This window comes from Sminthopsis crassicaudata, chromosome X (assembly GCF_048593235.1).
Source record: "Sminthopsis crassicaudata isolate SCR6 chromosome X, ASM4859323v1, whole genome shotgun sequence".
Classification (NCBI taxonomy): Eukaryota; Metazoa; Chordata; class Mammalia; order Dasyuromorphia; family Dasyuridae; genus Sminthopsis; species Sminthopsis crassicaudata.
In genome coordinates, this window is record NC_133623.1 from 9,277,098 (window position 1) to 9,288,792 (window position 11,695).

General features: G+C 40.2%; 1 protein-coding gene across 1 annotated transcript; it reads right to left on the bottom strand.

Annotated features, from left to right (window-relative positions):
- Nucleotides 1-5,118: 5,118 nt before the first annotated feature.
- Nucleotides 5,119-11,326, bottom strand: CT83 (cancer/testis antigen 83). The gene is made up of 3 exons (XM_074277680.1): nt 11,299-11,326; nt 7,235-7,659; nt 5,119-5,427 (listed from the first exon to the last, which is right to left on the bottom strand). The coding sequence occupies exons 1-3, from the start codon at nt 11,324-11,326 to the stop codon at nt 5,140-5,142; spliced, it is 741 nt and encodes a 246-aa protein (XP_074133781.1). The 3' UTR covers nt 5,119-5,139.
- Between the last annotated feature and the right edge of the window lie 369 nt (nt 11,327-11,695).

Here is an 11,695-nt window from a genome sequence, read left to right on the forward strand (position 1 = left end):
TTCTTAGATGATCATCACAAAAATGGCAATGGGACTACTTTTTTATAAGGGATAAAAAAAGAAAAGAGAAGGATTCTTCATCTAGTAGATGATGGACCAAGAGAATCCAGAATCTTTGATTTCTATGTTCCCCACTTGTTCCCCACTATGTTCTCCTCTAATGTCATCTTCCCATACAAGGTGTGGTATAACACACACACATAGGTACACATGCACACGTGAGCACACGTGTGTATATAAAATATTTATTTTTGGTTGTGGTACATGGGGGGAAATGGTAACCTCACTGGTTTTCTCACAATGCTTTATGCATAGGAAATCTATGCTCCAGGTCAGTGCTCTTCAAATAATCATGTACTTTTGACAGGTTAATCTGCACTCATTTTGTCCTGATGCAAATAGGTTACTACTCAATATACCTTACGGATTGATGATCTATTAACCATAGGCCCTCTAAACCGGCCATCGAGAATGCAGTCTTATGACTCAGTGTTGATATTGCTATGAAGCCCTGATCTCTTGACCTAACCATCACACTCATCAAAAGTAATGAAAAAGTAAGAGACGGGACAAACAGGCGTGTACGATGTTTCTAACTCCTTAGATGAGCGCTGTGCGTTACTGACATGAGCCCTTTGTAAGATGGATTCTAAGTCACTTCTAATGCAGTGGTTTCCCAACCTAGTCACAGAACATCTGGAAGTGTGAAATAATGTACAATTCAAATTTAAAGATCATCCTACAAAGCACTACAGAACTGATAAATGCTGATCCAGGGAAGAATCTAGGGTTTTGTGATATCCCTAGGATATAGAAGAGGGAGGGATAGAAAAGTTTTGGGCAATTAAATATTATTAAATTAATTCATTTTAATGAATTAAATATTTAATTAATCTCTAACTTAATAAATTCTGTTAATTGAATTAAATGGTAAATCAATTAATTTAGTCAAATAGCAAATTAATTTTGTTAATTAAATATAAAATTAATTAATTTTGTTAATTAAATATAATATTAATTAATTTTGTCAATTAATCAATTTTGTTTAGTTAACAAAGTGTTAAATTAACCATTAATTAAATGTCCAAATACTTTTGTTAATTAACTAATCAATTTGTTACCTAAAGTATTAAATTAATTTTGTTAGTTAAATATTTAACTGATTTTGTTGATTAAGTATTAATTAATTATGTTAATTAACAGCTAGCTAATTTTTATTAGTTGAGTATTAAAGTAAATAGTTTGTTAATTAAATTTTAACTAATTTTGTTAATTGAGTATTACAGTAATTAATTTTGTTAATTAAAACTTCAATCAATTTCGGTAATCAAGCATTAATGTAATTAAATTTTAATTAATTTTGTTAATTAAGTAACTAATTAATTAACAAATTAGTTCTGTTAATTAAAATTAGATTTCAAACTGAATATTAGTTTTGCTAGTTAAGTAAAGCAATTAATTTTGTTAATTAAATTTTTGCTACTTGAGGTTTAAATTAATTAACTTTGTTAATTATGTATTAAATTAATGAACTTTGTTAATTAAGTACTAAATTAACTTTGTTAATTATGAAATTAAATTAATTAACTCTGTTAATTATTAAATAATCAACTCTGTCAATTATGTATTAAATTAACTAACTTTGTTAATTAAGTATTAATTAAATATTAGATTAATTTTGTTAAGTACTAGATTAATTTTGCTAATTGGATATCCAAATAGTTTTGCTAATTAGATATTCAATTAATTAGTTAGTTAATTAAGTCCAATATTAAATTAATTAATTTTGTTGATTAAATATTACATTAATTTTGTTAAATATCTAATTAGTTCGGGCAATTAATTATCTAGTTAATTTTGTCAATTAAAATTTAATTAGTTTTGGTAATTAAACTAAATGGCCAACTCTGTTGATGAAATGTTATTTAATTATGGTAATCATTTAATTAAATTTGTTAATTGAATATTTATTTAGATATGCTAATTAGGTGCTTGATTAAAGTTTTGATAATTGAGTCCAATATTAAATTAAATAATTTTGTTAATTAAATATTATTTAATTTTGTTAGATATCTAATTCGTTTTGGCAATTAAATATTGAATTAATTTTGTTAATTAAATAGCAAATAATTGATTCCATTGATTGAATATTTGATTTTGTTAATAACTTAATTAATTTTGTTAATTAAATAGAATTTATTTTCCTAATTATATTAACAATTAAATTAATTAATTTTGATAATTAAATATTAAATCAATTAATTTTGTTGATCAAATATTAAATTAATCGGTTTTGTCAAAATTAATTTTGTTAATTAAGTTAATTGTTAAATTAACTGACTTAAATTAAATATAAAATTAATTATTTTGTTGAGAAAAGTAAATATTTACTTAAAGTTTTAATCATTTAATTTTGATTATTGATTAAATATTTTCTACTAGAAAACTTCCTAATATTTTTATATATACAAAGTTTCATAAATAAATAATTTGCAGGGACACGTTCCTAACCTCAATTTTTCCCCATGGGTCAACATCTCATATCATACAATACCAGGATTCCATGAAACAGCTTGGGAAAGAAAGTTCTAAATCATTGGCAGTGCCCACACTATATTACTCTAAAATTGCTAGTTCTTGCTTGGTGATTATTCGGCGTCGTGTTAAAAAAATTATTTTTGAAAAATTCTAGGGAGAGAATACATCCCAAATTCCTTTTACTATCATATACCTCTGGTGACTGAAATTTTTTTAAATGGTGAATTTGGTATATGGGAAGGGGCATAATAAATATCAGGTATTACCATTGAACTGTCCCTTACTATACTGATAACATACACCATACACCATATATCTAAGTACCTCTTCCTCATGGAAGATCATAATCCTGCATTTCACAAAATGCTATACAGGCCAACAAATCCTCGATCTCATGGTTTTCTAGTGATGACCCTCTCTATACTTGGCTAGGGCATCAGAGAAGAGGTCTGTATTCTGTCAGGCCTGTATCTGAAATATTTTTACCTCAGGTAAGAACTATTATAGCTTGCAATCCTCAAAACTTCCAAGAATCCAAGCTTGAAGGTCAACATGGGTACTTGATTTAGGCACAAAGCAAATTATTATAGTTAGGAATAATTTATCTGTCGATCTATGGAGAAAAGAAAAAAATTATGACCAAACAAGACAGATCTTTAAATGCAACATAATTTGGATTGGGGTAAATTAAAAAAGCTTTGCACAAACAAAACCAATGCAACCAAAATCAGAAAGACCAATTTTACAGCAATTGTTTCTGATAAAGGCCTCATTTCTCAAATCTATAGAGAACAGATTCAAATTTATAAGAATACAAGTCATTCCCTAATTGATAAATGGTCAACTATACCCAAAGGAAACTGACTATGTCTACCCTTTGATCCAGCAATACTTTGATCCAGCAATATTACAATATCCCAAAGAGTCATATATATATATATACATGGAAGATGCTATCCGCATCCAGACAAAGCTTATTTTTTTTTTTACATTTTATATGTGATTTTCCCCCTTGGTTCTGTTTCTTCTTTCACAATATGACTAAGGTGGAAATGTTTCCACAAATAGACATGTATAACCTGTAGCAGATTGCTAGCCCTTTTGGGACGGTGGAGGGAAGCAGGAGAAAAATTTGCAATTTACAATCTTAAAAAAAATGTTGAAAATTATCTTTACATATAACTAGAAAAAATAAAATACTATTTACAAATAAAATAACTTGTGCTAGACATTTCATGGATTTTGAGGTTTTTAACATGTAAAGTTCTCTTCGCACAGACAGACCCAGCATGATGGAGTGGATAGAATACAGACTTAAGTTGGGAGACTTAAGTCAAATTGTGAACTGGCATTTATTAATTGCGTGGTCAGAAACAGGTCGGCACCCAAGCCTGTTTCCTTATCTATAAATCCGGCAGAATATCTGTCCTACCTACCCCCTTGGTGGTTACGACTAAAGTACCTCATAAATCTTAAAAGTCCTAAGCGTTTATCATCAACAGATATTGTTAACCCAAAGCTGCAGGATTCAGTTTTTTGCATACTGTAATTCTTTATCAAATATTACTCTAAGCAGTAGGATGTCACCAAGAATTTGAATAGATGTTTGTCGTTAATGGGATTTATCCCGAGTACTACTCAACAAGTGACTACTATGGAGATTCTTCCCCCTTTTCCCTGCCCACCTGATCCTGATCTCCCCCTTAGAACATCAATTCCTCAAAGGGACTGTTCTCAACTGTCTTTTGTATTCCTAGTTCCTACCTTTTAATAATTTCTTAATGCTTTTTTCCCATTCATTTCTTCCAATGTGCTTTAATGATAGTGGGATGTGAGATTGTTAAGGATAAAAAGTGCTTCTGCTCCTCAGGCATATCTTCCTATTTGTAGTCCTCTAAATAGTATTTCTGCTTGGGTATGGCAAGGAGAAGGAAAAGATAAACAACATTTATACCCATTTAAGGAACATATCACAACACCATTTCCTTAAAATTATTCCTGACTACAGTGGCAAGACATTACAAACAGATAATTTGTTAAAATTAAAATTTGTTACTAAATTTTAAAGTTAAATTTGTTAAATGCACTAGCAGACGACTATCTTTAACAGAGCCTGAGGTCTGCTTCTCTAAGGGTCAAAGGATTCTTTCATCAATAAATAAGAGCTTGCATTTTTATGTCACATTACAAATATTTCTTTTGATCCTTTTGACAACTCTGAAAGGTAGGGGTTGCTATTCCCTTTTTTTTTTCTTCCCCCCCCCCCCAGGCTGGGGTTAAGTGACATGCCCAGGGTCACACAGCTAGGAAATGTTAAGTGTCTGAGATCAAATTTGAACTCTGGTCCTCCTGAATTCAAGGCTGGCACTCTATCCACTGCGCCACCTAGCTGCTCCCAGGGGTTACTATTCCCATTTCAGATACTAGGGAACTGAGGAAGGCAGAAATTAAATAATTTGCCCAGGGTTACACAGTTAGTAAACCTCAAAGTCTTCCAGACTCCAGGTCCAACACTCTATCCACTGACCCACCTAGCTGTCGCTTTTATACCTATGATACCAAGAAAAACAAAAACAAGAGTGCCGCGCCTGGCCATCAGATTTATTGTTGGTCTCCATTAACATTGCTGTTATCTGGATCTTTTTCACAAATCTGCTGGTACTCCATTTCGCCACTTAAGCCCTGGGCAACCAGGAATTGTTCCAGTTCGGCCAGCTTGTACTCGACCATTCTGAGGTTTAACAGAATTCTTTTCTGCATGGCGATGGAGTGTGGATAGTCATTCAGGATCTCCTTGGAGAGATTGCGCACAGATAACCCATTTTCCATTTTGTCTTTTGAAGTAGCATCTTCTTCATCATTTTCTGCTCTTGCTTCAGGGATCCTTCTCTGGAAAAGAGAAATCGTGCATTTGTGGTTTACTGTGTTCCAAACATCCAACTAGAGGCATTTTAAATGGCTATTCTTGACAATCCCAAACCAGTCTGCCTTCCAAGACGAGCTTCCTTCCTCCTGTGGCCAGCTATTGCTTCAAATCTATCTTTGAGCAAGGGTACAAAATGGAACTATTGAAAAAGTTTTCAGAAAAATGTACTTAAAAACTCCAAAAAACCAAAACTAAATACATTTAAGAAGACTATGTCTAAGGGGAGGGCCTTCCTGCCCCATGGAGAGGCTTGATTTGGGGCATTCATTTAATATTGGGTCCCACCCCCTTACATTTAAAACCAATTTTTTATACATATATATATGTATGTGTATATATATATATATATATATATATATATATATATATATATATATACACATATGTATGTATTTACAATTAAACCATATGTGAAGTTATACAAAACAAAATGGCTTTTTTTTTCCAACAAGAAACCCATCCTTCACAGAAAAGTGCTTTTTCAAGGTCAAGGCCCAGAAGCCGGCCTTCTCTTCCATCTTCTATCATTGGCGTAGATTACCGAGGCCTGCTGGGAGCCGGCAACGCCAGGCCAAGACAGCTATAGGAACCTCTCCCCACCCCCCAAGTGCCCAGGTTCCAAGAATCCAACTCGGTATCCTGGAGGTTAGACCTCAGCACCCTGGAGAGAATGGGTACCTATGGAGAATGGGCGGCACTGGCAAGTTCAGGGCACACTCTGAGAGGGGAAAGAAAGAAAATGGACGGGGAGACAGGGGAAGTGGGAAGGGCAACAGTGAGGGAGGGGCAGGAGGAGGAACTGGAGGGGCAACAGTGGGGGTCGCAACAGTGGGAGAAAGGGGCGGAAGTGGGAGGGGCAATAGTGTGTGGGAGAGGCAGGAAGAATAACAATGTGGGAGGGGCAAACCTGGGGGGAGGGGCAGGACAGGGGGCAACAATATGGATAGGGAGATGGGGGGAGGGTCGGGAAGAAGAGTGGGAGAAGGCCACCTTTAAGGTGGGCCTCAGGTGCGGGGGAAGGGGGGGACCCCCCACCTGCACAGTTGCCTACCTCTATTTTAACCTCCCAGTATGGAGTGGGGTGGGGCAGGAAGGAGAAAATAGCCTTCCTAGGGGGGTTGGAGGGGATCCCTAGCTACCTTTCCTTGGGGGGGGGAAAGGGGAGCAAAGGCAGACAGAGGCTGGAAGGGGAGGGGTAAGCAGTGTTCTCTAGTGTCCTCAGCTTCCTCTCCTCCTTTCTTCTCCCTCCTCCATCACTCTCTTCTCCTCTTCCTCCCTTACCTTCCCCTCTTTCCCTCTACCCCCCCTTCCCTTTCCCTATCCTCTCCTTTCTCTTTTCCCCCACTTCCTTTTCTTCCCCTTCTTCCCTTCCTCCCTTCTCCCCTTCTCTCCCTCCGTCCTCCATCTCCCTTCCTCCCTATCTTCTCTTCCTCCCTTCCTTCCTCCTCCCTGTCTTCTCTTCTTCCCTCCCTGCCCTTCCTCTCCTCCCTCTTCCCCTCCCTTCCCTTCCTCTCCTCCCTCCTCCCTCTTCCCTTCCTTTCCCTTCCTCTCCTCCCTCCTCCCTCTTCCCCTCCCTTCCCTTCCTCTCCTCCCTCCTCCCTCTTCCCTTCCTTTCCCTTCCTCTCCTCCCTCCTCCCCTCCCTTCCCCTCTCCTCCCTCCTTCCCTCCCTTCCCTTCTCCTCCCTCCTCCCCTTCCTCTCTCCTCCCCCCTTCTTCCTTAATTTCTCTCCTCCCTCCCCCCTCCCCCCGTGGCCCCTCCCCATCTTCTACCTTAAGCCATTTCCAGCCCTTGATCCAAGCCAGAATGCAGAGGCCCGCGAAGATACCACCGGTCAGCAGCAGGTACATCGCTCCCACGAACATGGTGGTGGTCTGGCCGTGCGTCCGGAGGTGTAGATGGGGTGGCGGGGCCCGAGCCGCTTCCTGCTCACTGCCACCCGAGGGCAGCTGCAGCGGAGGGCATCTGGGCCCACAAGTGGAGGGGAACGACGGTAAAGAGGGCGGGGGAGCTGGAGTGGAGGCTGGGGGGGCGGGGGACAGAGGCAGGGGCACAGGAAGGACAGGACGGGAGAGAAAGGAAGGCAGCGTGCAGTTTGGTCGGAGTGACTGGCCGGGCACTGGCGGCCGGCCTCTCCTCGCGCCCCGAGCCCGAGTCAGCTGCAGCTGGCGGCGCCCAGTATTAAGGCCTGCACCTTCTATGACGTCACAAAGCACAAGGGCTGGGCCGCCGGGCCGTAAGCCGTGGCGTGGGCCCCCGAGTGTCTGACGTGACAGTGCCCCCCGCCCACGTCAGCCAGGGCCCGCCGGGCCCTTAACCACAGGGAGGCCTGGTTGCCAACCGGGTGCCAAGCCATGGGGGGTCTATAAGCATCAGAGTGCTCCCCCAGGCTCTTAACCACAGATGGGCCTGGGGTGCCAAGCTGTGGGGGGTCCATAAGCATGCAAGCTTCCCCCCCAACCTGGGCTTAAATCACATATAGGCCCGGGTGCCAAGGGGCTGCCAAGCCACAGGTCCATAAGCATCGGAGTATCCCCCCCCCAGGCTTTTATCCACAGATGGGCCTGGGATGCCAAGGGGATGCCAAGCTGTGGGGGGCCATAAACATCCGAGTGTCCCCCCCAACCTGGGCTTTTAACCACAGACAAGGCTGGATGCCAAGGGGTGCCACACTGTGGGGGGCCATAAGCATCTGAATTTCCCCCCCACATCTTGGCTCTTAACTACAGACAGGCCTGGGTGCCAAGCTGGGGGAGCATAAGAGTCCTAGTGTCCCCCCCCCCCAGCCTAGGTGTCAGGCCACCAGCTCTTAACTCCAGTTAGCCCCGGGGCTCAGGCAGTGCCAGGATGGGGAGGGGTTGAGTAGAGTGCCCCAGGCCTTCCCTAACCCTGAAACCATCTAGGCCCCTTCCCTCCTCACAGGACCTAATGGACAGATAGCAGGAGCCATATTGCCTACTATAGGGCAGTTAGGCAGCCCAGTACGCAGAGTGCCAGCTTTGGAATCAGGAAGACTGAAGAAAACATTCAGCCTCAGGCACTTCCTAGCTGTGTGACCCTGGGCAAGTCACTTTCACCCTGTTGACCTCAATTTTCTCATCTGTAAAATGAACTACAGAAGGAAATGGCCGGCCACTCCAATGCTTTTGCCAAGATAACCCCAAATGACAAGTGAACACAACTTAAAAAAAAAAAAAAAAAAAAAGACTGAACAAATAGCCTAATATACAATGAAGTAGGCTGGAGCAGGAGTTCAAAAGACTTGGACACTTGTAGCTATATGATCTAGCTGAGTCAATCTCTCTGAGCTTCAGTTTCCTCATCTGGAAAATGGATGAATTGGACTTTATGACTTCTAAGGTTCTTTCTAACGCTGACTCTATGAACAATGAATTCCTCAAAGCAAATGAGAATTTTCTCATCAACATCAAGATCAGTGGGAAAGAAGGAGACAAATTACCTTATGCTGATACCTAAACCATTCCTAAGGTTACCTATTCCTAGAGAATCTTGTTCTGGTACCCCTTGGGCCAGGTCTATATCTATATCTATAACTATATCAAAAGAAATGGGATATCAATTCATTCATTTCAGGAGGATACTATATTTCTGTAGGGGAATATTCCACAGGCCCATTGGACGAGCTTCTCCCACCCCAAAGGGTAAGGGACCCCCAGATTGGGAATGCCTGCCTTAAGCCCTCAGTTCTCCGGGCTGACCATCTGCACTTCTTTCAGCAGATTCTCGGCCCATGGCATCTTTTGCCTGCTCAATCTTGGCTCCTTGAGCTTTCCAGTGACCACACAATGTAAACACTGATGGTCTGACACAACCTATTCCATTTGTGAACAGCTTTAATTGTTAGGAAGGTTTTTCTTCCATCAAGTGTAGCTTTGATTCTCTGCAGCTTCTTCCCATGCCCAAATAGAAGTCTTCACACTTATTCCACAAACAAAATAATAAAGAAAAACAAACAAATAAATAAAAACAAATAAAAGCCTATTCTACAAATACTCAGTAGCTGCCCTTCCCCTCACCCCTTCCAAGTGTACTTTTCTCTAAACATCCCCAGTTCCTTCAGCCAGTGGTAATATATCACAGATCCAGGGCCCATCACCACAGGTCCTTCCTAATAGATGGTCGTGCCCCATGGCTGAATTCAAGCAAGACAAAGGAGAGCAGGACCGTGACCTAGTTATTCCTGGAGAATACCTTTCCACATGTCCTAAAATCCATTTCGTTCCTCAATTATATGTCCCACAGTTGACTCACTTTGACTTCACAGCCCATTATAACCCTAGATCTTTGGAAAATAAACAACTCCTTTCCCACAAGTCCTATTCCCTTATCCATACCTTCACGTCAGTCCAGTGTTCTAGTCTGTTTAGTTTTTTTTTTTTTTTTTTTTTGTATCTTGATTCTAGCATTTGGTATGGTCTGTGAAAATAGAATGGTTCATGACTTGATTAATCACCTTCATTTGCTCAGGCTCCCTTACTGGAGGCTCAGAATCAGATAAAACCAAGTATTTGTTAAACTGGACAAAACAGTATTTGTGCATTGGAAGTTCCGTGCAGTACTGGCTTACTGAACCCAGAACTTCCCCTGCTAGGCTCAATAACCAACTCCAACTGATTCATATCAATTCCCACTTCTGAAAAACAATTCAGGCAGAGATGAGTCAATAAGACCACTATGCAATTACACCAGCACCCCACCCTGTGATCATAACCCCTGCTGCTCATGCCCATGTTCAATTCTAACTGTACTCCCATGTACTCACACCCACTTAGGAGGAATAAAATCACAGACAGGGCCTGTTTTGTCTTTCTTAAACTGGAAAAAAAAAAGATTGACAGTTACTTCCCACTTTTGTGTCATTTGCTTTTTTGACACGTTGACTATGTACAAACTTCCAAATCCTGCTTATGGTTCTCTTCACACAGATTAGGATGGCATTAGCCTTACCTTCACTTATTGGGGTTCAGGGGTGTCACAAAGTATAGGAAAACTGGGACACTGATGCATTATTGGTGGAGTTGTGAAATGATCCAACCATTCTGGAGAGCAAATTGGAACTGTGCCCAAAAGGCTCTCAAACTGTGCATATGCTTTGATCTAGCAGTGTCTTTACTGGACATAAAAAAGAAAAAAGAACCCACATGTGCAACAATGTTTGTGGCAGCCCTTTTTGTAGTGGCAAGAAAGTGGAAACCGAGTAGATGCCCATCAGTTGGGGAATGGCTGAATAAATTGTGGTATATGAAGGTTATGGAATATTATTGTTCTGTAAGAAGTAATGAGCAGGCTGATTTTCAAAAAGCCCAGAAAGACGAGCATGAACTGAGTGAGCTGAGTAGAAGCAAGAGAACGTTGTACACAGCAACAAGATGATGATGTGAAGATCAACCGTGATGGACTTGGCTTTTTGCAACAATGAGATGATTCAAGACAATTCCAATAGACTTATTTTTTAATCTTTATTTTTATTACACATTACTTTATGAAGCATGTTGGGAGAGAAAAATCAGAGCAAAAGGGAAAAAACCATGGGAGAGATTTTAAAAAGAATGAACATAGCATGTGTTGATTTACATTCAGGTTCCTAAGTACTTTTTCTGGATTTTCTGCCCAAAGACTGTTGGAACTGCTTTGGATAGTTGACCCGCTGAGAACTGATCCTTTCACAATTGATCATCACCCATTCTTCCTGTTACTGTGTACAATGTATTCCTGATTCTGTTTGTTTCCCTTGGCATCAGTTTGTATAAATCTTTCCAGGCCTTTCTAAAATCAGCTTGTTCGTCATTTTTATAGAACAGTAATATTCCATTACCTTCCTCTACCACGAGTTGTTCAGCCATTCCCCAACTGATGGTCATCCACTCATTTTCTAATTCTTTGCTACCACACACACAAAAAAACAACAACCTGCTATAAACATTTTTGCCCATGTAGGTCCCTTTCTCTCTCTCGTGATCTCTTTTTGATACAGGCCCAGTAGATACATTGCTGGGTCAAAGGGCACACACACTTTTATAGCCCTTTGGGCAGAGTTCCAGATTGCTCTCCAGAATGGTTGAATTCCAATAGACTTGTGATGGAGAGAGTCGTCTGCATCCAGAGAAAGGACTATGGAGACTGAGATGGATCACAGCATACTCTTTTTCACCTGTTTTGGTTATTTGCTTGTTTTCTTTCTCTCATTTTTTTCTCCTTTTGATCTGGCTTTT